This window comes from Gigantopelta aegis, chromosome 1, assembly GCF_016097555.1.
Source record: "Gigantopelta aegis isolate Gae_Host chromosome 1, Gae_host_genome, whole genome shotgun sequence".
Taxonomy (NCBI): Eukaryota; Metazoa; Mollusca; class Gastropoda; order Neomphalida; family Peltospiridae; genus Gigantopelta; species Gigantopelta aegis.
This window is the reverse complement of record NC_054699.1, coordinates 43,773,808-43,798,972: the sequence shown is the minus strand read 5'-3', so window position 1 is coordinate 43,798,972 and position 25,165 is coordinate 43,773,808. Positions and strand designations below refer to the sequence as shown.

Genomic DNA, 25,165 nt, shown 5'->3' with positions numbered 1-25,165 from the left:
CAATTATTAGAATTTATTATCATAAATGTACATGTACACAAGACATATACAAAACATGTAAAATTGAAATGGTAAGAGGAATTATGTGTAACATTCAAAATAAACCAAGTATCTTATACTTGTTCAGAGTGCACTGTGGTAGTCTAAATGTATAAGATATATATTTTACCCTTTTTTCTTCTTTTTTTTTTCAAAATAATTCTTATATTGGGAATTTCTCTTGCTTAAATTATATAATGGTATGTACATCTAAAAGTGAATTTATAGTTAAGGTATCTTGATTTTGTGTTAAAACTAAGCTCTCTAAAACTTTAAAAAATTGTAACAAGACTAGAAATCTGAGACATGTAAATATTTGTCTGGTATAATAGATGACCATACTGTCAATGACATTGTCTTTTATAAAACAAGGTTCTTTTTGAACACTTTTTTTTTCCATACGTTATCATGCATGGCATTGCCAGCAGCTGTGCTAAACATTTTGGAAACTGGTCTCCAAAGACTACCGCTTTCAAAAATAAAATGAAAAATATATATATTTTTTTTTAAAAGGTGTAAATCTGTTGGATAAAATTTGGTTTACTAGACTGATAAGGCCTAAACATTTTTTTATGTGTTTCAGGTTTCATCCTAAAAAACAAAAATAGGGTAGGTAAGTCGGACCTTTTTTTAAAAAAAACCCATCAAATCAAACCGAGAAACTGTAAGCAGCCAAGGTGTGGCTGACTGCAACGATCATGATTTAAAAAAAAATTAATTACTCCCCCCCCCCCCCCCCCCCCCCCCCTTCAAAACATTTCAAGGTCGCTACATAAAATTAGGGTAGGTTAGGAAACGGAAACACACAAATATCTTTTTTTAGGCCTAAGTTGGTGATTTATAAGAAAAAATTTGCACATAACAGACACTAAAGCAGTGTTAACAAATAACAGGCTGATGACCAATGAGAGGCACATATCAAATATACTTTATTTAGCAGCCGTCACTTGTCAACATGCAAGAATTTAGAAAAGTAGAAAAATGACAATGAAAAACTTGTTTTACTGAGAACATGAATCAACTACTAGTATGCTGGACAGACCAGACAGAAAAAGAGGCAGAAGAAGAAGAAGAAGAAGAAGAAGAAGAAAAATGATAGAAGAAAAATGAAGCTTTATGTATAGTCCGATGGTAAATATGGATGTCACATAATGTACTAGTTGTACGATGGTACTAACTATTGTATTAACTATAATACACAGCAGTCACTATTTTATTTGATGTTATTTTTCTGCAGTAAAAATAAACAAATTGTTATGGGTTTTTTTATTATGCTACTCCTTTAAAATACCGTACCGTAAAACATTTGTAAAAGTGATCAACATTTGCTAGGTTATACTATACATGTAGCTGTGACTATAAAACACATCAGCTTCAGTATATTAAAATAAAATTAGTGTACAAAATCTAGATTATATGTCAAAGTGCACGTTTGTAACATATCTTTTATAAAGAAAAACATACCATCATTTAATCATCACTAAGCTGTGTTTTTAATCAAATTTTAGTTTGGGTACTTTTTTGGGCTTTTCTCATTATTATTTTGTAAATTTGTTTACGTATTCAATCATATTTACATTGATGTTAAAAATACCTAACACCTTGTGTTCATACCTGTTATATATTTATGGAAACTTTTTCTTCTTTTTTTGTTTTGTTTTTTTTACTAAAAAAGGTTTTAAAAATAGAAAAATTGTTTGGATAAAAGGTCATTTAAAATGTTGTGATTTCCTTTTCAGTATTAAATGATTAAAAAAACCCAACCTATGTTCAGTTCTGTTCATGTAATGTTATAAGTCCTTTCTTGTAAAATATTTCATTTGAGAAGCAATTATTGGTGGAAATGCACATGATTCTAGACACTTTAAAATATGTATTAAATTTTAAAAGTCCTTTTCATATAAAAAAAATTTTTAAAAATAATAAAGTTAAATTCTTAAAATTAAATGTTATATCAGTGAATTATTTTGTCAGTAGTTTTGTGACAGTGATGTGAAAATACTGAATAAGATTGATGTTGAGTTATTCCACATTTATGATGGAATAATAATGCACAACAGTTTTGCTGCACTTAATACACGTCCATATAAAAATATAACAATAACTCTCTCAGTGACTGGTGTTACATGTACATTCAAATTATTTTACAAGCGACAGGTGTGGATTTAAGTCTTAGGTTGTTTATACTTATATTTGTGCTTATATCCAATTAAGGATCAAGCATGCTGTCCTGGGCACACATCTCCGCTATCTGAGATGTCTGTCCAGGACAGTGGGCGAGAAGTCGGTTAGTGGTCCTACACCTACCCACTGAGTCGTTATTACTAAAACTCGCTTTGGATGGAAGCCGATACTGGGATGCCAACCCAGTACCTACCAGTCTTTAAGTGTGATGGCTTCACCACTACACCACTGTGGCTGGTGAGATCTGTCTTTTTCAGATCACACATTATTGGTATTACAAGGATAGCTTAGTGACACAAAATATTCTGATGTCATGGCTATAGATGATAACGATGTATACTCTGCATGTGACCAGCATCACTGGTCCCCATGTTAGAGAGGATATAGCAGGTGTGTATTTGTGCGTGCGCGCGTGCGCACATGCATGCGTGTATGTGAGTGAAACTGACACTAAGGCACTGACATTTACAACATTCTGTTTAAACATACTTAGACTAACAGTGAAATTACCTTTCACTGACCCGACAAATCTATGGTGTTAAGAAGTCCCGTTTCATAATTATTGATCCCTCTCAACCCTATCTCCTAGAAATCATAGACTGGCCCATGAGTAATTACAAATAAATGTGTTCTTTGGGTCATGGGTATTACAAGTTCTAGATGTGCTAAAGACTACTGTTTATTCTTAGCCGACAGAATACTGTCAATAAATGCATCACTACAGTTTCAAATTGTCCGACAAATTAACTGACTGAAATCTGAATCCTAATTTAGTGAAAATATATTTAGACACCACAATAAGAATAATAAAAATTTAAGATGAATCTTTAAAAGTTACTTCTTATTTAACACCATTTTATCCTAACTCATTAAAAATCAGTATAAAATGTTTGCCATGAAGACTGAGTTTTTAATACTATGGCTATTATGACCACTAATTTAAGTATGAAAGGCAAAATGCTACAATGAAACAACATACTTGATCTAGCTGCATGTAGAGCTAAATGCAGCCAGTCATACATAAAGATATATTTGGCAGCTTACACTGTAAATATTTATAACCTTTTCTGCCTTGATCTGACAAAAGAAAGTAACAGCCACATCAGCATTTTTTTCTGAGGTAGTTTAGTAAAAGATGAAACTTATTTTATCATCACCAAGGCTGACTGTCCCAGAAACATATTGGGCCAAATTTACAAAGCCTCTTTTAGACTTATATGTGTGTAACTACCAGGAGTAGGAATTGGTGGACTTATATGTGTGTAACTACCAGGGGTAGGAATTGGTGGACTTATATGTGTGTAACTACCAGGGGTAGGAATTGGTGGACTTATATGTGTGTAACTACCAGGGCTAGGAATTGGTGGACTTATATGTGTGTAACTACCAGGGGTAGGAATTGGTGGACTTATATGTGTGTAACTACCAGGGGTAGGAATTGGTGGACTTATATGTGTGTAACTACCAGGGCTAGGAATTGGTGGACTGTAAAAAAAAGAAGAGAAGAGGAAATCTAGAGGGGTCCCGGAAATTCTTGAAATCCTAGGTTAAAATCTGTGTCATCTGACACATTTTGGAGAAAAGGATGATTAAAATGTGAGGAAACGCAATGTTCCACGAGATAAAAACAGCTGATCCGAGGAGAATTCCCACTCCTGAACTACCTACATATACTATGCTTAAACACCTGCGTTTAAGAAAAACAGGCTTCATAAATTCAGCCCATAAATTTTAGAAGCGAAGGTGGAGTGGAAGTTGTCAACACAAAAAAGATACTGACTCATGCCGTTTGTTAAATACATGTAAGATCTTTATGTCGAAGAGTGATGTGTTAAAAAGACTTTCACAAACTGGAAGAACTGTGGTACCTTTATGCCCTGAACCTATATTTATTTTAATGTTAGTTACATATAACCTTTTTGCCAGCTCATGGCAGTATTGCTTAACAGTGTCCACACACACTATTGTGTAAGTTATATAAAACTTTTCTTTACAAATTAATACTAAAAATATCAGCTCCTCCCACAACCCTCATCCCGCCCCGTCCGAGGATTTGAAAATGTACAAGACCGTCTCATTCACTTGTGTGAACCTCGCTAAGACTACACCAAGCACATCACAACCACATATCCTTCTTCGTGAGGTGGTTGTACAACAACCTATCAACAGACATAACAACTTTCTCTTTCCTCATTGTACATCACTATTTCTGTGACATAGTTTTATAAACCCTGCATCCAATACTCCAGTCTTTCGCTTCTGAAGGGCTTGCCATTCAATGTCATCTGCGCATAAATAATGTAGTGCAAGGCCATCTACTACTTTTTGTGCCTGCCAGTCATTGTTAAACGACTCTTCAGCTTGCGTAACTACGTTATCACACACACAAATCTTCAGGTGTGTCACCACTGTCAGTGTTTAGGTCGGGCCGGGTCAAATGTTCCAGCATTTGTTAACTCTTGTTAATAAATAGCTTTCTTCTCTGTATATGATTACTTCTTTCTCTCGTTCACGGCACTCTGTTCATCACACGCAGTCTTCTATAAATCTTTCTCACTCAGTGCTGGGATTTTGGTTACTTCATAGAACACTCTGAAATCATACAAAAGAGGAGTTTCAAATAGACATAAAAAAAGAAAAGCATAAGAAGAAAAAACCATATTCAAATACAAATAAAAAGAATTCCACAATGATGTAACAATGGCCTTAACCACAGACAGGATAGCACATACCACAGTCTTGATACATCTTATGCAGTACTAGACCGAACAGGTTAAACACTAATTTGGGCCTATCCACACCTTTTGGCAAAACACAAACAAGCCATTTGAAACAGCAGATCAACAACACATGCACAAAAATGGACTAATGTTTTGTTTCAGAAAACAAAATCAGAAACCAACACGAAAACTGCAGACAAAATGAAATCAAATAGGCCAGATGTCAAATAACTTTCAGACTAAAAAAACAACCCCAAATAATCAATAGCCTGTTCAAACTTATTTAATTTTTTACGTACAATTGTCATGTTCCATGACTTTCAAATGACACGTAGATTGGGTTTTCAAATACAAAATTCCAAAACATTTCATATTTTTCATGATGCATGCAAGCCATGACAAAAAGATAACTCAGATATATATCTGCACCTAAATTTCGAGATGTAACATGCTTTATAAAGTGATTATTATCCATATGGGCAGAGAGAAGTGAAGTGAGGAAAGAAAATGATCTCTCCCTATCTGCACATAAATTTCGAGATGTAACATGCTTTATAAAGTGATTATTATCCATATGGGCAGAGAAGTGAAGTGAGGAAAGAAAAATGATCTCTCCCTATCTGCACATAAATTTCGAGATGTAACATGCTTTATAAAGTGATTATTATCCATATGGGCAGAGAGAAGTGAAGTGAGGAAAGAAAAATGATCTCTCCCTATCTGCACCTAAATTTCGAGATGTAACATGCTTTATAAAGTGATTATTATCCATATGGGCAGAGAGAAGTGAAGTGAGGAAAGAAAAATGATCTCTCCCTATCTGCACATAAATTTCGAGATGTAACATGCTTTATAAAGTGATTATTATCCATATGGGCAGAGAGAAGTGACGTGAGGAAAGAAAAATGATCTCTCCCTATCTGCACCTAAATTTCGAGATGTAACATGCTTTATAAAGTGATTATTATCCATATGGGCAGAGAAGTGAAGTGAGGAAAGAAAAATGATCTCTCCCTATCTGCACCTAAATTTCGAGATGTAACATGCTTTATAAAGTGATTATTATCCATATGGGCAGAGAGAAGTGAAGTGAGGAAAGAAAAATGATCTCTCCCTATCTGCACATAAATTTCGAGATGTAACATGCTTTATAAAGTGATTATTATCCATATGGGCAGAGAGAAGTGAAGTGAGGAAAGAAAAATGATCTCTACCTATCTGCACATAAATTTCGAGATGTAACATGCTTTATAAAGTGATTATTATCCATATGGGCAGAGAAGTGAAGTGAGGAAAGAAAAATGATCTCTCCCTATCTGCACATAAATTTCGAGATGTAACATGCTTTATAAAGTGATTATTATCCATATGGGCAGAGAAGTGAAGTGAGGAAAGAAAAATGATCTCTCCCTATCTGCACATAAATTTCGAGATGTAACATGCTTTATAAAGTGATTATTATCCATATGGGCAGAGAAGTGAAGTGAGGAAAGAAAAATGATCTCTCCCTATCTGCACATAAATTTCGAGATGTAACATGCTTTATAAAGTGATTATTATCCATATGGGCAGAGAGAAGTGAAGTGAGGAAAGAAAAATGATCTCTCCCCATCTGCACATAAATTTCGAGATGTAACATGCTTTATAAAATGATTATTATCCATATGGGCAGAGAGAAGTGAAGTGAGGAAAGAAAAATGATCTCTCCCCATCTGCACATAAATTTCGAGATGTAACATGCTTTATAAAGTGATTATTATCCATATGGGCAGAGAGAAGTGAAGTGAGGAAAGAAAAATGATCTCTCCCCATAGGCACATAAATTTCGAGATGTAACATGCTTTATAAAGTGATTATTATCCATATGGGCAGAGAGAAGTGAAGTGAGGAAAGAAAAATGATCTCTCCCTATCTGCACATAAATTTCGAGATGTAACATGCTTTATAAAGTGATTATTATCTATATGGGCAGAGAGAAGTGAAGTGAAGTGAGGAAAGAAAAATTATCTCTCCCTAGGTAAAGAAACCCCCCCCCCCCCATTTCTTCCCCTAGATGTGTTTTGAAGTCATAATCAGTGTTTCACTATAGGCTTTGACATCACAACTGTTAGACAACAACAAACAACCATACCTATTTTTTTATACATTTAACAATTACTTACATCATCAGCGATACATACATCACAGCTATGATGCAACGCTGTCTCTTGTTCTCAACTTGCTAACTTGTTTTCAATAACAGTATCGTTTGAAAACCTTCCATAAAATAATAAAGATTGATAATGGGTAATACATAGAATACCCAACTCGCTACTCGGCAATACCGTTTATCTTGCACTCGTGAATTGATGTATTCTATAAATCAATCGTACAGACTTACTTGTGAGAGTATTTCGACCGGATTGTTGTCAGTGGTTTCGACTGTGGGGCTGTATTCATCTGATTCAACAGCTTGGTGACATCTTTGAGGTCAGCCTCTTTATAGCCAGTGAAATACTCCAGTGTTCGACTCTACAGTACAGAGATAATACATTTATTTTAGATTCTGATAATAAATTAATCATTACATTTTCCAGTGAGCCAGTAAACTTCATGAAATAAAAAAGATCTATTTAGCACCACAATTTGTCCATGAAAAAAGCTTCTCAAGTGTAAATGTTAAGACGCTGAATGAATGAATGAATGAACTGTACAAATTAATGAATGAATGGAAGGTTTTTGACAGGGTCCAATTTCTGATGGGTTTGTGAAAATTGACACAAGTAAATCATAACTAGGATATTTATTTCAGGCCACTGAATGATGCAGTACACCACTGGTAAATTAATTCATTACAACAGAAATGCAGTAAATATATATACAGTGAAACTTTCCTGAACCAGACATGCATGGGACCAAGATTTTGTCTGGTTTTTCGATGTTTGAATTGATACAAAACCTTTTGTTGTACTCATTTGTTTCTGCTGGTGTACTATTCACATTCAATTTTACCTACATGAATCCAACGTTTGCTTATATATTTTAAAAACTTTTAATGATTTTAAGTTTATCATCGAGTGATATTTCAATACGGGTATGTTTGGATGGACGTGCCATATTGGAAATCGATATGGCAATGAAACGCTAACGACATCTTTTTAACAGCGAAAAGGCGACATTACTTTGCGTACTCTTTATTTTGCTAAATAACGGCTTTAAAAAACCCAGATTCAAATTCAAACATTAGAAAGACAATGGATTAAATTCATTGTTGTTTTGTTGATCCTTATGGATATCAAAGCTGTCATTTGATCTTTAATTACTTAATTGTTATTTTCCAACCATACCCAGTCATATATAATGGTGATTACACATCTAATGGCTAACCTGAGCATGTGTACATTGCACCATTTATGTTTGCAGTCAGGTAATTCTGCCGAAGACGGCAAAGTGACAATAAATGAAACAATTAGTGGCACCATAATGATTGACAATGGTCTGGTCGTCTGGTTTTCAGAGGTACAAATTGCACTAAATAAAGAGTTTGGGGCTGAATTATTCGTCTGGTGTTCAGTTTAGAGAGGTATATTTTTTTATGTTAAAAGATGCGTAAATCACGGAACTTTGGAAAATGTCCGGTTTTGAGAGAATTCGAGTTTAAAGAGGGTCCGGTCTTAAGGGGTTTCACTATATTGGGAATTTTCAACATAGAAACCGGGAATTTTCAGAGCCACTTTCTTTCGGGAAGGGGCCTATGTTCGGACCCACAGAACTCCTGGATAAATCACTGGGTTCCACGCACCTCAGATTGAATTGACCAGGGCCAAAGGTTGGGCATGAGTGTTGTCACACTTGCACCTCACAAAAAGAAAGTTTCACCAATGGGTCCATCCTTGGTACTTTATGAAAGTTGAGAAAAAAGAAGACCCCCCCCCCCCCCAGCATTTGACCACCGATTGGAGTGTTATATGAAGTATGAGCTGTATCCATCTCCCATCAGACTGCCCTCAAACAGTTCCCTTACCCACTGTTTCTCCTTCTTCATTCTCAGTGCCAAGTGAAGAGCTGCAGCAGCCATCTTAGATTCGGGAATCTCGATGAACTTCATGTCCATCAGTGACATCTCGAGAAGAAAGCGAGCCAGGGTGAGTGTCTCCATTGACGCTCTGCCGCACTGGGAAAAATAAACACAGTTTACAACAAGCATTCAGAGAGTACTGCTAAAGCAATACATGTCCGCTACCAGGCCCAATCAATTTCGTATCTCCTAGGGTCAAGGGCCAGAACTCTGTGAAAAATAGGTAAATTACCATGAACGTCCAACTTGATCTGTAATAGTACATTGTAAAGACACAAAATTTCAAAGCAATATCTTGAGGTATTGAGAGAAAAAAAAGAGTCCAGAAAACAAATTTCCATATATCCTAAGTCCAAGAGCCACATTCTGTCAAAAATGGGTAAATCACCATGCAAGTCAAACTTGATCTGTAACAGTAGTACATGATGAAACTATACACAAAATTTCAGCTCCATATATCAAAGTATTGTGAATTTTAAAAAAACCTTTAAATGGGACAGACTCCGGTAGGGGACTAGTAACAGAGCAATATTCAATACGATATGTTTAGTTACGTTTCTAGTAGATAGCCGATTGTCCACACCACAATTCACATATATGACACATTGGCTTTCATTTTTCAAATTTAAATACTGCAAATTCACCATTTCATCTCATCATCATCCATATATAAGTTTGTTATGGGATAAATAAATGTCACCACAGATATGTTTGAACCTCACCAAGTCAGAATTCATATATTTTATAGGAGTTGGCCTTCCTTGTTTTTCAAACAGCCATTTATGATATATTTTTCTTGAAACAATTTTGTCTTTGGGATGTTGTATATAAAAGCAGGCAAACACATTGTTTTCAAAATCTTGATTAGCGATATTTCTTATCAATTGAAAATTGATTGGCAACTACTGTTTAATGTTTTACAATTGTGTAGAGATCTCCAAAACTTGTGTAATGTTATCAGATAAGATGCCATGCTGCTGATCAAAGCGAGTAGCGGTAGCTGGTTTCCTCTCTAATTATCTATGTGTTCCTTAACCATATGTTCGTAATTAAAATGTGTTGAGTAAAACATGTCTCTCTACCTCTCTGAAAACAAATCAAACCATTTAAACAGAAATGGATGGTACAACCCTCAGATTGACCTATACAAAGAAGGAAATGTTTTATTTAACGACGCACTCAACACATTTTATTTACAGTTATATGGCGTCAAACATATGGTTAAAGACCACAGAGATATTGAGAGAGGAAACCCACTGTCACCACTTCATGGGCTACTCTTTTTTTTCGATTAGCAGTAAGGGATCTTCTATATGCACCATCCCAGACAGGATAGTACATACCACACTTTGTTACACCAGTTGTGGAGCATCGGCTGGAATGAGAAATAGCCCAATGGGGCCACTAATGGGGATCGATCCTAGACCGACTGTGCATCAAGCAAACAATGGGCTACATCATGCCCAGACCTATACAAAATGATATGACAGCTTGTGAGGTCTTTACCTTGGCGTATCTCCTCAAGAATCTGTACGACAGGGGCATCCCGAGGTCAAACCCGACTGTTTTCAAGATGTTGATCTCCATACGAATAAATGCCCGCCGGTTGTAGGCGTCATCACATATGTAGAGGAAATCTTCAATCAGCGGGGGACACCGCTCCTGCAAACACAAAATACTTTACTGATACAAGTAGTTTCATTACTCTCTTCATAAAGTTTTTTTTTTTTTTTTTTTTTAATAAGACTTAGTAAACGGTGTTAGTCCTACTGCAAACCTTGTATTCCCAATAATAAGACTTAGTAAACAGTGTTAGTCCTAGTTGTTTTTTGTTTACCGTAAACCTTGTATTCCCAATAATAAGACTTAGTAAACAGTGTTAGTCCTAGTTGTTTTTTGTTTACCGTAAACCTTGTGTTCCCAGTAATAAGACTTCGTAAACAGTGTTAGTCCTAGTTGTTTTTTGTTTACCGTAAACCTTGTGTTCTCAGTAATAAGACTTCGTAAACAGTGTTAGTCCTAGTTTTGCTTTCACGTACACATACATTTGTAGTAAATTACAAAATACCTACAATAATAGCATTATTCATTACGTGTCATCATTCAGGATTGTTTTCAATACATCATCACACAAATTACATCCCTATTCTAGGGTCATTTTCCCTTTGAGCCAAAAAGCAATTTTAATGCAGGATTTTCAATAAAAAAATAAAAAATTTAAAATTTAAAAAACCTTTATTGTGAATGAAAATCTATGGAATGCAATTTCCTGATATTTGACTCCATGTTGGCAACACCATGTTTGTCTCATTTTAACTTTACTTTATTATAAAGTCAACATTTAAGGGTACTTTGTTTTGGTATTATACATAGAGGCTATTTCATGGGTTTTTTCGAATACGAATTTTATGTCAACGAGTGATGTGTGAAAACCATATTTTCACAAATTGGTAATATTTTCGCTTATCCTATCGAAAACATGTAACGCCATGATATATTTCTTCCTATGGAACTTTTCCAGAAAATTTACGTGACCAGACTTTAAAAAAGAAATTTAAATAAAATTTATCTTTATTAACATTTATTTAACAATACTGCGGTGCAGGGGTGGGGAAAAATTAAATTGTCAATCGGTCCCACTTGATGTCGTCACTACCGGGGGTGTGGGAGGAATTAAAAAAAAAAAAACCCGATATTTGCCAAATAGTTTTTTTTTTAAATCATAGTGATATTTGTAGTTTTATCTTGAATCATGAACGCGAAACAATTAACATGAAAAAATATATATATATATATTTAATCACATATGATCAGTGAAAACCCCCACAAATTGTATATATTTTACATAATAGAATAAATAATATAAAAAAGGGATAAAAGTTATGAATTTTAATTCCCATATATGTATAAAAAGTACGAGTATTCAGTACTGTATCTTGAAAATTAATAAAAGATGGCACCGTTGAAGCGTTTGACAGCCTGAGCTAGCACATGTTTAGACAAAGAGAGTAATAACGTCATCACTGATTGGATGAAATTTGACCTCTACTGGCTCTTGAGATAACAGTACATGTACATGTAGCTGTTCTGCTTACTCCCACTTGTTAAAAAAAAGGTGGAAACCTTTTGTTAATTTTAAAATCCTTTATAATTATTGGATACACTACATTGAACAGTCAACAATAAATACATTTATAGATTATTTCATTTTATTTTATGCTATTTTAAGCAGTTTGTATTGCACAAAAGCCTCTTGCTTCGGACTAGGACACTCGACCCGACAGAGCTCCGTACACAGGTGTTGACAGATGTTGATTGTAACCAGTTGCAAATTCTGGGTCCTTTGTTTTAATTGGAGTGTAATACATTGATGGCTCTCTAAACCAAGAATGGTGCTATCGTTAATGTCTGTGTAATCTCTTGACCGACTCAGCGACTTTGACAAATGTCTAGCCTAGTGGCAGTCGATTGACACTACTGTAGGTCTGACTTCAGTGACTGGCGATATACTTAGGCAGACTTTAAAATCACAAACGTCTGAAACACCAGACCACTATTTATTTATTATTTTAAATAATGCACGAGATACCGATGTCTGGGCTGGCCAGTCCGCTTGACTGATAGGAATTTGTTCCAATAATAGAAATGGACAGGTGCTTCGGACCGACAAGAATGACAAAAGTGGCATAGCTGCCAACATTTAAAAACGGGAAAGAGTAATCATTTTCGCATGAATTGTGACCCGTCGTATAAACCCTTTTGCTGTGTAAAATTTCCAGATATTTGTTTATGAATTGTTTTATCGCTGGCCTCAACGATGTCCTGGTGTTTCTTCGTTTTGGTGTGCCTTTGGCAATAATTTTTCCCGCCATGGGCAACAAAAAAAATCAACATGACATAAAGTGCAAAATGCACTAGTATTACTAACAGAATTATATAAGCATTTATATTCACTCAAAAATTGTGAACATTTCCGTCTCAGTTTTTTGCTATATGACCGCATCTGGCTGTAGTACCGGTCCGAACAGGTGGTTCATTAACCGATTCACTCCGGCTGTCACTTGCGCTATATACCCATGTCCCAAAAGGTTGATGCACAATATTACAAAATAACATGGGCAAAATACAGCAAGAAGGCTTACCATTAAACATACATATTGTTTTAATTCTTCACCATTTCCTAGAAGTGAATATGTGGACCATAACATGTGCCACAATTAGGAACTATAGTGGATTGTCATCAATCAACTCTCACCCGGAAGTGATCTGTGTAGTGAGACCCAAGCTACGTCTATCCTGAAGTGCGCTGTGCGCGCAAAAAAACTTCCGTGCGCATTTGCGGCTAGTTGGGCGAGTCCAATTTATGTGATTCGTAGGGGTGGTAGGTTATTACAAAAAAACCCAGGAAAACATGGATTTGCCGTAATCTTTCAGATTACGGGAGTAATGGCGTAATAAGTGATGGAAAATCGTAATAATTCCGCATAAATCGTAATGGTTGGCAGCCCTGAAGTGGGACCGGCAAACGCGTGTTTTTAAAAAATAATTTCGGTCTCAGAGATTGGTCCCAGACCGGGAAAAAAGGGCTTTTCCCCACCCCTGCTGCGGTGCCAATATACCTGACAAAGCGATCCTCCAAAAACTCCCACAAAAACAAAATGAGCCTAATGCTGTTAAATTCTTACACTTACACTTAATGACACTACATTGTGTCACCATTATTTAGCTTCGTATTCAATTAGTTTTAGATATTTTATCGTAATTGCACTTCGTATCCCCTTTTTATAGGTAGTTGTTTAAATTACATTTTTTTTTTTTTTTCAAATATGATTGGATGCATTGATAATCATCAAATTTAAATACGAAAAAACAAGACAAAGGGAGATAATTTAATCATGCACTTTTACAAAAAAGTAAATACGATTTCTATATTTTCACTGTAGCTAAAATACAGTGAAAATATGACTTTTCACCAGATATCACTTTTATGGTTTCCGTAGATCTATATATTTCATTGCTATGTATATAATAATCTATGATACTTCTGTTCAATTCTTTATTCATAAATAGTCAACAGATTATCATGATTCAGAATTTTAACGCAACATATGCATATAATAGATAAGAAATTGATAAATGTTGTGTTCATGGTGTTTCTTTTTCTTGTGTAAGACTGCAATGGCCCATTATTCCTTCATCTTTGAGAACAACCATCATATTAGTTAAATTAGGATATTTATTTTGAAAACACAAAACATTAACTTAAGATATTTAATTTAGAAATGAATACTCCTCAAACTTATTCATGTTAATGAGTGCAATTCCTTTCGGTCTCTTGCCTCTAATTCTAATTATTTTGAGGAGTGCGATTTTCACCTCCTCTGCATTTTGAGGAGTGCGATTTTCGCCTCCTCTGCATTTTGAGGAGTGTGATTTCCCCCCCCCCCCCCCCGTAAGCATTTTGAGGAGTGCAATTTTGAGCACTCCTGGGTTTTTCAAAAACGAAGGTCTGAAAACCCCCAATCAGATGAATGGATCCACCGAGGTAGTTCAATCCTGCGACACAAGCACCTCAAGTGAGCGCTCAACCGACTGAGCTAAACCCCCCCACCCCTCCCTAGTAATAATGAATACGTACGTCGAACTTGCATGAGATAAATAAGGACACGGCTCCAATGAGCTGGAGGTTTTCCTTGGGGACCTGCTGTATGGAGAGGAAGGTGTCCACTAGCTTCACGGCCAGGTACAGCGTCTCGTGGTTGAGTTCAAAGTTCTCCTGCACTTCGACCAGCCAGTCGACGAGAATTGAGCGCATGTTCGACGTCAGGTGGGGCTGCTGAGACATGTACTTCTTAATGCGGAACTTCACCTGCAACAACAGCAAGAATGAATGAATGTTTAATGACACCCCAGCACTATGTGTCAAACTATGGTAAATGCAAAAACAATGTGATGATCAACATCAATATAAACATTCAACAGTTAAATTAAAACACAGTGTAAAGACAACAGCAAGAAAAACATACACTGTCTCAACTCGGCCGGGAGGGGGGAAGGGAGGGACGACAAAATGGAAAAGAACCAGTGTTAAGAATCTGTTGAAATTTCATCAATGAACATCAGTAACAATTGGTTTGCACCATCTGATCAACTTTCTAAAAGTTTGTTTTGCTTAATGACACCACTAGAGCACATTGATTTATTAATCATCAGCTATTGGATGTCAAACATGTGGTCATTTCTGGTAGTCACAGAGAGGAAACCCACTACATTTTTTCATTAGCAGCAAGGGATCTTTTATATGCACCATCCCACAGACAGGATAGCACATACCACGGCCTTTGATATACCAGTCGTGGTGCACTGGCTGGAACGAGAAATAGTCCAATGGGCCCACCGACGGGGATCGATCCTAGACTGACTGCGCATCAAGGGTGCACTTTACCACTGGGCTACGTCCCGCCCGATCAACTTTTCATTATAAAATCGGTTCGAATTATACAAACTTAAGAAAAGATTTGAATTATTAGTACTATGCACCTATTGATGTGAAAAATGTAGTGGGTTTCCACTATATTTGGTCAAAATGATCAATTGTTTGACATCCAATAGGCGATGATTAATAAATGAATGCACTCTAGTGATGTCGTTAAATAAAATAAAATAAAAAAATAACCCCAACTATTGTTGCGTTCACGGAGAAAGACCCTACAAATAGTTAATTATACGTTAATTAAATTGAAGGACAAAGACAGATGAAATTGTTGTGTGACTGGATGTTGGCAGCTCAGGACACAGTGGGCTCTGGGGAAGTTCAAACCAATGATATTCTGTTGAAAGGGGGAGGATGGGGGGTAGGGTGGGTCATGCCACAGGTCAGTTTAATGTATGAAAAAATCAAAAGAACCAAATCTTACCAGATACATAGTTGTGGGGTTTTCTTTCTGGTGAATTCACTATATGATTGTTAGATTCATCTTTAATTTGTATTGAGCAAATCAACAAATGACATCATAAAGGCCAGACTACACTGTAGAACACACAATCTCACCTCTCTCTCTTTGTAGTAATTAAAGATGTCTTTTAAAGGCCAGACTACACCATAAAACACACAATCTCACCTCTCTCATTGTAGTAGTTAAAGATGTCTTTTGATGGCCAGACTACACTGTAGAACACACAATCTCACCTCTCTCTCTTTGTAGTAGTTAAAGATGTCTTTTAAAGGCCAGACTACACTGTAGAACACACAATCTCACCTCTCTCTCTTTGTAGTAGTTAAAGATGTCTTTGGCATAGAAGCTGACTTGGACTGGATCTCCAAGGTTTTCTACATCAATGTCATCAATTTCATCTTCACGCTAAATAAATTAACAAACAGAATGTTAAGTTTTCTGGATGGGTCATCACCTAGGAGCAGCCAAATGTATGTCTCAATATCACACACACGTGTGTTATCATAAATAACAAATAATGTTCTCACCAGCAGCTGTGTAAGAAGTGAAACGATATTCTCTTTGGTTTGAACAGATATGGTAAATGCAGACCTTGCTTTTTGAAGTGCGCACGTAAGTTCAATCTGACGAGTGTGAAAAACAGTGCATGTTACACTCAACAAACGGCGCACGCAAAATAGATGGGTATATTTATTTCCATTATTTACAAAAATCAAGTTTTCATAGCTCATTTAGCTGATAGGAAGGTCCTTTTATTAAAACAATAAAAATTAAAAACATGGCAGTGGCTTCCACGCAGTCGTTAAACTGGTATTTCTCTTTGTTGAACAAATTGGGAAATACTGGTTTAATAGACAATTTTCTAGATGTACCAGTCAAAATCCAATAGGAGCTACACTGCCTATTTTATTTATTTTAGAGAGAGATTTTTCACTGGCCTTAGCATATTGAGGTGTGCGATTTTCCACTCGCCTATAATTTTCAAAAACCAAGGACTATAAATGTAGAAATCACTTACACACAACAAATCTTCCTCCTCAGACACTGTTTGGTCCTGCTTGATGGAATCACTGGAAAGGTCACTACAAAAGAATAAAATTAATAACACACCACAATGACAACAAAAACGTGTTGAGTATTTATATAGAAAAAAAACAACATCAAACAAGTTGTCACGCCTTGATAATTGATAGTTTGATTCAATCATATTATATACTGTAAATCAGAAAATATCAGCGACCTTAAAATTTAGCGAAATCCGTATCAGTGACATATTAGCGACATAAAACATTAGCGAGGTCGGCATATCAAACATTAAAAAAAACGTAGACTGTTTTTGTTGTTGTTTTTTCAGACTGACTAGTGACAAGAACACGCGATAATTTTTGATGTTATGCAATGTGCACTATTTCCGGTTTGAAATATAGCCTCAAACATCCAAGTGACGCTTCTTTTCTCCAACTTAATTTTAATAAAAACATTACAGTGTTATACGTCTAAAATAATTAGTATTGTTGTCTGTATTTATTGCCTAATCTAGACTATAGCCTGTTTGTCCAGTTAATCGCTGACGAAACAAGCACACATAATCAGTCCATTGTGCGTACAGGGGTCGTACGCCATTTTCCCATTGAGACGTACTAGTAATCAATGCTCTGGTACTTTTCTCACTTTGTCAAATAAAGAAAACAATTTATTTTTAACCACAATTATGTGTCTTTATTGCTAAAAGTTACAAACACTGAAACTATAAGACTGTATTCATAATACTGACATTTCGTTTTTCTTTGCTGCGACACTGCAACGGATGTGACAACTTTTTATTTGCCTTGGTTCTGAAATTCAATTGAATTGATTAATTCAAATCGTTATTAAATATGTATACGCTTTAAGGCTTGTTTGATTTTTGTTTTAATCTGACTTTTGTTTATATTTAGCGTCATGAAATGTTAGCGTTTTGTATGGCTTCGCTAAATTCGCGAATATTTTATGCTCGCCAACATTTTCTGATTTACAGTATGACTGTTAAATTACAATACATAAAAATCCATCTAGAAAGAAAACTAATTCAGTACATGAACACTGATAAGATCAATCTAGTATGTGACTGTATTCTGACCACGTTTTCATCAACATAGTTAGACTTACTTGATACTCACTGATAAGAACAATCTAGTATGTGACTGTATTCTGACCATGTTTTCATCAACATAGTTAGACTTAATTGATACTCACTGATAAGAACAATCTAGTATGTGACTGTATTCTGACCACGTTTTCATCAACATAGTTAGACTTACTTGATACTCACTGATAAGAACAATCTAGTATGTGACTGTATTCTGACCATGTTTTCATCAACATAGTTAGACTTACTTGATACTCACTGATAAGAACAATCTAGTATGTGACTGTATTCTGACCATGTTTTCATCAACATAGTTAGACTTACTTGATACTCACTGATAAGAACAATCTAGTATGTGACTGTATTCTGACCATGTTTTCATCAACATAGTTAGACTTACTTGATACTCACTGATAAGAACAATCTAGTATGTGACTGTATTCTGACCATGTTTTCATCAACATAGTTAGACTTACTTGATACTGTACAATGACCTAAGTCAAAGGAGTGATTTTGCAAGGGTCGAATTTCCATTTTTGGAGGGCACAGGAAGTGTTGCCTTCGGGTTAATAACAAAAATTAGGGCACCAAGGCAAGTTGGAGGCAAATTTTTCCTTTCCTTTAAAAGAGGGGTACGAAGGCAACTAACTTTCCATCAAGTTTGTGAGACAAAAAAATTTTCACTGTATGGTCTTGTTTATGTCCGATACAAATATATGCCATAATGTATTTTACAAGGTTAATTTAACATGTAGCATATTTCCTTAGATGCCCAATGTAGCAGATATGCTACATTGTTAAAAGTAGATAAAAATTTTAAAAAATTCACAAATCAACATGGAAGTGTTCAATGTACACCTGTAAGTTAAATGAATAGGATCATTTTTGTTATTTATTTTGAGAACTTTGAGCACTAGAGGGTTAAAATAAATGAATGTGTCAAATATGTGGGCACGGCACAAGATTACACTTCATTCTTCCTGCACTATCTGTAAGAGGACTGCCATTCTCAGAACTGGCTTGACAGAATGAAGCTTGTTTGTGACCGCAACATCCCAATCATCTTGCCAGTCGAAAAGATATATTGATTAATATGATATTTAAAATCACTAATGTGTAAGTCAAAAAGAATATATATATAAATGTCGTCAACTTGAACTGCTGTCAATAACATTATTTTTTACAGGCATTTTAGCACGTTTTGTTTTACATCCTGGTATAACCGACTTGTCACTCTGTTTGTCAACAAGCAGCCCGACTTCACTAGATGTGATTTTTCATGTTACATATTGTGTCATTTCTAAATAATGAGATGATGGGTTTAAAAATAATTTTTAAAAATAAAAAATCTGGCAGCGCAGCATTTTTCTTGCTGTCGACACAGTAAGATTTTAGGGGCGTAACGGCAATTGCCATCGGTGCTGTGGTGAAATTTGAACCCTGTTTTGTACTGTATCTATGCATCTGACGTCTTATATAGATAACGTCAAGACAATCTGTTAGTATATGTTCATGACTTTTTTTAATCGGTGAATCATAATCAGGAAATAGAAAACAATGGTTGCAGGGCAAAAACAATGTAAAGTGACCAACCTATCCTGAACATTACTGATGGGTTCAAATTCTAACGATAGACCAAGATCCTGATGTGTCTCTAGCTCTTGTGACGACAACACTTCTTGAGACAGTTTAAATTCATCGTCGTCATCGTCGTCGTCATCGTCTTCATCGTCAACAGCTATATATTTTGTTTCCTTAACATTCTCCTTGGCTTTGGTCTTCTGGTGCAAGGGTTTGGCATTCTTCGACAGCTGAGATTTCTTTACACCAATATTGTTCACATTGTCTTTGAGAGCCTGTAAATTAATCAATATATATATATATACACGTACAGGTTTTTTTTACAACTCAATCTTTTCTACAGCAAAGCAACCAACTGCTCAGCTAGAATGATAAATTTTAAAAGCTGTTAAACAATGTTTTAAAAGTCAAGCAATTATAAGATCATTTATCTCATAACTTCCCCATAATAATAATAACAACAACAACAACATCCATGTCATAAACCTGTTTGATATTTTCAAATTTAGTATATTAAACCATTTAATATATGTTTATACCTATTGCAGGGCTCGAATCTAACAATTTGTCACTCATTGAATTTACGAGAGAAAAAAAATTGCTGTATGTGAAATGGCCCACTGATGGAAATTTTGAGCATACCTACAGAAATTGTTTTAAAAAGTGACAGATTTTAATTATACAAATGTTAAATACTGGTCGATAATGTACACCAGATGCTGCTTACATTTGTGATGTCACCAAATGCTGCTCTTTTCTGTAGCTGCTCCAGAAGTAGGTCGCCTTGACGTTTCCCTCCAAGTGACATCACTTCACTGACATCAGAGTTAATCTGAAAGAACATGTCTTACATACATGAACAGACTGAATTTACATACATAGATTTGCTACAAATTTTGCTACATGTAAAGTTATAATCTGGTTGCATTAGTTTCTGAGCTTAATGAACGTTATATAATAAATTTATTAATATTAAAATATATATATATATACACATGTAAATTTGTTAAAATACAGTCTGTGACATACATATTTGATCTGTGTTATTCACTCCGATACCAATGTCTGTAACCCCCCAAAGGTAGAGTGCTTTGTCGGTACTAATCAAACAAGTAAAATATGATAATAATCAATGAAGTGGCTGGACTGAGATACGTTCGTTGTAAGTATACAGGGCTCGAAACTTGCCAAAAAATAATAATGGATGGTGGCAAATTACGATAGCGAACCATGAACCACGAACAAGATTTTAATGTGTAATAAATATATGCAATACAAATATTAATAGAGGCTCATATGTTACAGCTCTAAAGAAGATCGCCCAAGACTTATTTATGATGCAATACTGTCTCTTGGTCTCAACTTGTAAACTCATTCGAAAACCTTCCATAAAATGAAAATATATATTGAAAATGGGTAATAAATAGAATACCTAACTCGCTACTCGGCAATACCGTTTATCTTGTACAAGTGAATTGATGTTATTCTTCTCAAGCCTACATCAATTCACTTAATTAAGTGCAAGATAAACACTGTTTAACAGTATTGCCTAACTCAATACCAAATCATCATAGTTAAAAAAACTATTTTAATAGCAGAATCTGATGTGGAATCCTTGATAATCCCAGACACCAATATCATTAAGGCTGGCTCAATCATGAATGGGTGCAGGGTTACCAACTGATGCAAAACATAATAAGACAAGACAAGAGCTAAACTAAAACAGCAATTAACATTAGTAATTAGTCACAGTGGATTTGTTATCCCACCAGACTAGAGGTGTCATGCTCACCCAGATTTAATTGGTCTATTGCTGTTAGAGATCTATCGGATACCAAGCTATTTGGTAATATATACCAACTCAAGTATGTATGTAAGTGTATTAGGATTTAATTTGTGCTATGGAGTTACAGGCAATTGGCACTCCCAGTTATTGTTAAATCTACAACTAAAGGTTGTGATGACAGCAGTTTTCGCCACACTCAACATAATTAATCAAATTTAATGCAACACAAAATCATTACCATGCAATTTATAAATAACAATGTAAATTTTAATTACAATTAGGAATTTTGGTATTCTTGATTTTGCTTAAATATGATAAATGCCACATTACACTAATTATGCTAGGGCTAGCACTGGGACTCTCCAAATGCACTAATTGCAAATTTTAAAAACAATTGGTGAGTTTTATTTTAATTTGGTGAAATCATTCATGCAATTATTGCTAAATTATGTTAGGAAATAACTGGGTTTTTTTACAATGTTTAAAGTGTAATAAACAATTTGGCAAGATGTTCTGCTCAACTAGAAAGCATACACAGTAACAAGAATTTACCTATCACTGTTAAATATATTCCACCTTAAATTTGAGAAATGGGAGAAAAACTTCCAGTAGGACAGAATTCATACACTTTCCATGATATTTAAAGGAACTGTTCACAGAGTTTTATCAAATGAATATATTAGAATAATACCACAATGTTTTGACTAGAAAAGTAACTACTGTTGGGAACAAAAATTATTAATCAATTTTCATTTTTTAGTTCGCTGATCAATAACAAATATTTCACACATTAACTGATAAGGTCGATAACAGTCACTTTTCGCACCCTTGTTTTGGCTTCGTAACACAATAAATATACCATATCAAACAGTAATTTTATATATATATATATACACACACACACATATATAGTCTATAAATTGACAAAGGTACTTTTTATTTGTTTCATCTTTTAAAATTTAAACTTAAAATTTTGTCCAGAATTATGAAAAATAAAAACATACCAACCTGTAAACAGTGTTGTCTGCTCGTTATAGAATTTTGACAGGGGTCAGAGTTAGTGGACCAGTTTTTATTTTAATGTGGCAAAGGATTGTTTGTGATTGAACTAATATAGCTAATTTTGAATTTGAATGACGTCAATTTACATATATCCTTACAATATATTCAACATAAATTGGGTATGTGATGTTTTTGTTTTCAGAACACTGGAAAAATTCTGATGCAAAATTGCTATTGAAAATGTTCTGTTTGAACATTACTAATCAGGAATGGGAAAGTGGCTGGAACAAAAAAGCTTATTGCAGCTGGCAACCCCTGGAACTGCCAAAAATTGCATTCAGTGCTAACAAATCCAAACTGGTTAAACTTATAATATAAGGCATACATCATAAACTTGAAACTGTGAAAACGTGCAAATGAATCTAGTATGGTCAACAGGATTGAACATCATGTTTTGGGGGTTGTTTTAGACAAAATGGAAAAGTGCATTTATGTGTTTCCGCGCAGCTCTCACATCCCTGACTAATGCACCTGGATGTGTTAAAAGAAAAATCTTATAATTATTATTATTATTTTTGTTTAGGTTTTTTTTTATATGAAATATGGATTTCAAATAAAATTATGGTGAGATATTTTATATTTATTGTGTACGAAGCCTAAACAATGGTGCGAAAAGTGACTGTCGTTGACCTTAATACACATATTACATGGCTGTACAAGAAGACCAAACACTTGGGGTGATTTTTAACTATTTATAGGACACTTTTATTTTGTTTCAGTAAAAACAAAAACACTGAAATAAAAATAAATGTAACTAATTTGCTTGCTTTAATAAATGAAAAGCAAAATATATAGCAGGGATGTATTTTATTAATTAATAATAAAAAATTTAGTACTTTAGAATGTTACAATTAGAATTATTGAAAAAGGCTTGTTTAATCTCAGGGCAGCATGTTGCTAGACTAATACTCAAGGCATGGCGCTGAACCATTATAAAACAAGCTAGTGAAAAAACTAGGAAGATACCCAACAGTAGTGATGTTTCCAATAACCAATTTTAACTGAACATTGTTTGGCGCTACTGTGTGACAACTGATTATAAAAATTCACAATCGATTATATGGGAAAATGTTAACTGTAATTACTCCACCATTTTAAATGATGGAATTGATGTAAATATGTAGGGGTTAGTGTTTGTGGTCGTACAGAATTATTTTTTTTTAAATAGCTATTAATAATAACTTTTAGTTAAAAATAACAATTTGCGAGGTCTTAGTCTATTCCGATGAACACAACAACAGGAGATTGGTGTTTATAATTCAAATTCTTCATGTATGTCGAGAATAACTTGTTACTGATGTAGGCTTTATCCTGTGACGGGAAGAATGGTCTTTAATCAGATAGAAACAGTGGTTGCTGGATAAATAATTTTATCCTGCAACCAGTTTCTATTGACAGATTATAAAGCAGTCATATCTGTATAGTAGTAGGATATGACTTTTGACGCCATATGCATAGAGCTATATTACAAAATCGTTTATTTGACTTCTAGGTCTTCGTACAATGTGGCTGAAATAACAGCTTTCCCCCTTAATTTTTATGGTCTGCAGGATAAAGATAATAACTAGTTAATGATAACGGATATCTGCTTTATCCTGTTCAGGCTGAATGAGAATTTCCACTCGGTAGAGCCTCGCAGAATTTCCCATTCTTACCTTCAAAGGATAAAGCAGATATCCTACGTCCATAACTAGTTATTACCTATATAAATTCCTGCCTGATTCCCAGCACTACCTCAGTACCTGAATACACTCCGACACACTGTTGAAAGAGGGTGCTGTCATGTTTCTTCATGTAGTGTGTATTAGATAATTAGTGATTAATGGGTGAACTTTTGTTATCAGCGAACTTTAAAATTATCAATGTAAAGGTATAGTATCAAGCACAGAATTAGTTTAATGAACTATGTGTAAGCATTATAATAATAATGATTATTGGTGTACATAGAGTGGTTGGTAGAAATTCTGCATTTTTATTATTATAGTCCGATGGTTGTGAGTAAATACGACTGTCTAGCTCTCTTATAACAGAGTACTTGGGCTAAAACAAAGTGAGAATATAACATTAACAGGACATCGAAACCATGCACCCACTCAACTGACTCAGGTCACAGTTAACATGATGAAACGTAAGGCCTAACCATTACCATGTAGCCTTCACTATCAGTAAGCATGCACTTTGAATATCACTTATTAAGTCTGGCTAAAATTTCACCTTTCCACCTGTCTTGGATTTCTTTCCACCATCTGATTTGGTTTTCGTACTTGGTTTTCTATTCATCTTGGATGTTCGAGTAAAATTCATTAACATAGAACATTTGAAACGCCTTTTCCGAGTTTTGGTTTATGAACTAACAATCCTCATCTAAAAATAAAATATGCAAGTAATAAAACCGATTGTAAGATACAGATATTCTGTAAATATTGAATCACTTCTCGTCTGGCGTCGATTTAAATGTATCTGTGATGAAATATCGGTAAATATTATGTAAACAAAGAAATTTACAGCAAGACATAAACATGATCACTCCTCAGCGCTTTTAAAATTCGTGGTCCAGTTCAACGATTTCATTGGTCAAAATATAAAAACGCTTTTAAGCATCGCCTAGCGGGGATTTCGTTTTAATCATGGGAAATAACTCTAATTTCCTTG

At 34.8% G+C, this 25,165-nt stretch overlaps 1 protein-coding gene across 1 annotated transcript; it reads right to left on the bottom strand.

The window, feature by feature from the left end:
- LOC121375430 (G2/mitotic-specific cyclin-B3-like) lies at positions 1 to 25,057 on the bottom strand. Its single transcript, XM_041502881.1, has 10 exons — positions 24,728 to 25,057; positions 20,393 to 20,497; positions 19,678 to 19,940; positions 16,975 to 17,038; positions 16,260 to 16,361; positions 14,639 to 14,869; positions 10,507 to 10,662; positions 8,947 to 9,096; positions 7,324 to 7,454; positions 1 to 4,815 (listed from the first exon to the last, which is right to left on the bottom strand). Exons 1-10 carry the CDS (start codon positions 24,821 to 24,823, stop codon positions 4,764 to 4,766), a joined length of 1,350 nt encoding a protein of 449 aa, XP_041358815.1. The 5' UTR covers positions 24,824 to 25,057; the 3' UTR covers positions 1 to 4,763.
- Between the last annotated feature and the right edge of the window lie 108 nt (positions 25,058 to 25,165).